This window comes from Morone saxatilis, unplaced genomic scaffold (assembly GCF_004916995.1).
Source record: "Morone saxatilis isolate NCDOM2014 unplaced genomic scaffold, NCSU_SB_2.0 Contig11, whole genome shotgun sequence".
Taxonomy (NCBI): Eukaryota; Metazoa; Chordata; class Actinopteri; family Moronidae; genus Morone; species Morone saxatilis.
In genome coordinates this window covers 30846386-30846628 of record NW_023339663.1, presented here as the reverse complement: position 1 = coordinate 30846628, position 243 = coordinate 30846386, and the positions used below count along the sequence as shown (strand labels likewise).

The following is a 243-nucleotide window of genomic DNA, read 5'->3' as shown; positions in this document are numbered from 1 at the left end:
TGTGTGTGTGTGTGTATGTTTCAGGGTGAGAAGGTGAAGCTGACATGCACAGACAGATTGCCAGCTTACCTGACTACTGTGGTCATGATGGGCTTTATGGTGAGTTTCAACAGTGTTACATCATCACTTTTGTATTTCTAACACGTGCATGACATTAAAAAAAAGTTTATTTTTATAATATATAATAATTTACACCCTGGTTTAGCACAACAGTGAAGCACAACAATTCAATTTCAATTCAAT

The 243-nt window shown here is 35.8% G+C and overlaps 1 protein-coding gene across 1 annotated transcript in view; it reads left to right on the top strand.

Moving 5' to 3' along the window:
• Window positions 1-243, top strand: part of ano1a (anoctamin 1, calcium activated chloride channel a) — a gene marked incomplete in the record, with an annotated part of 64897 nt that overhangs the window by 46840 nt on the left and 17814 nt on the right. Inside the window, 1 exon segment of the mRNA XM_035682233.1 lies at window positions 25-99. Coding sequence (XP_035538126.1) covers window positions 25-99 — 75 coding nt within the window.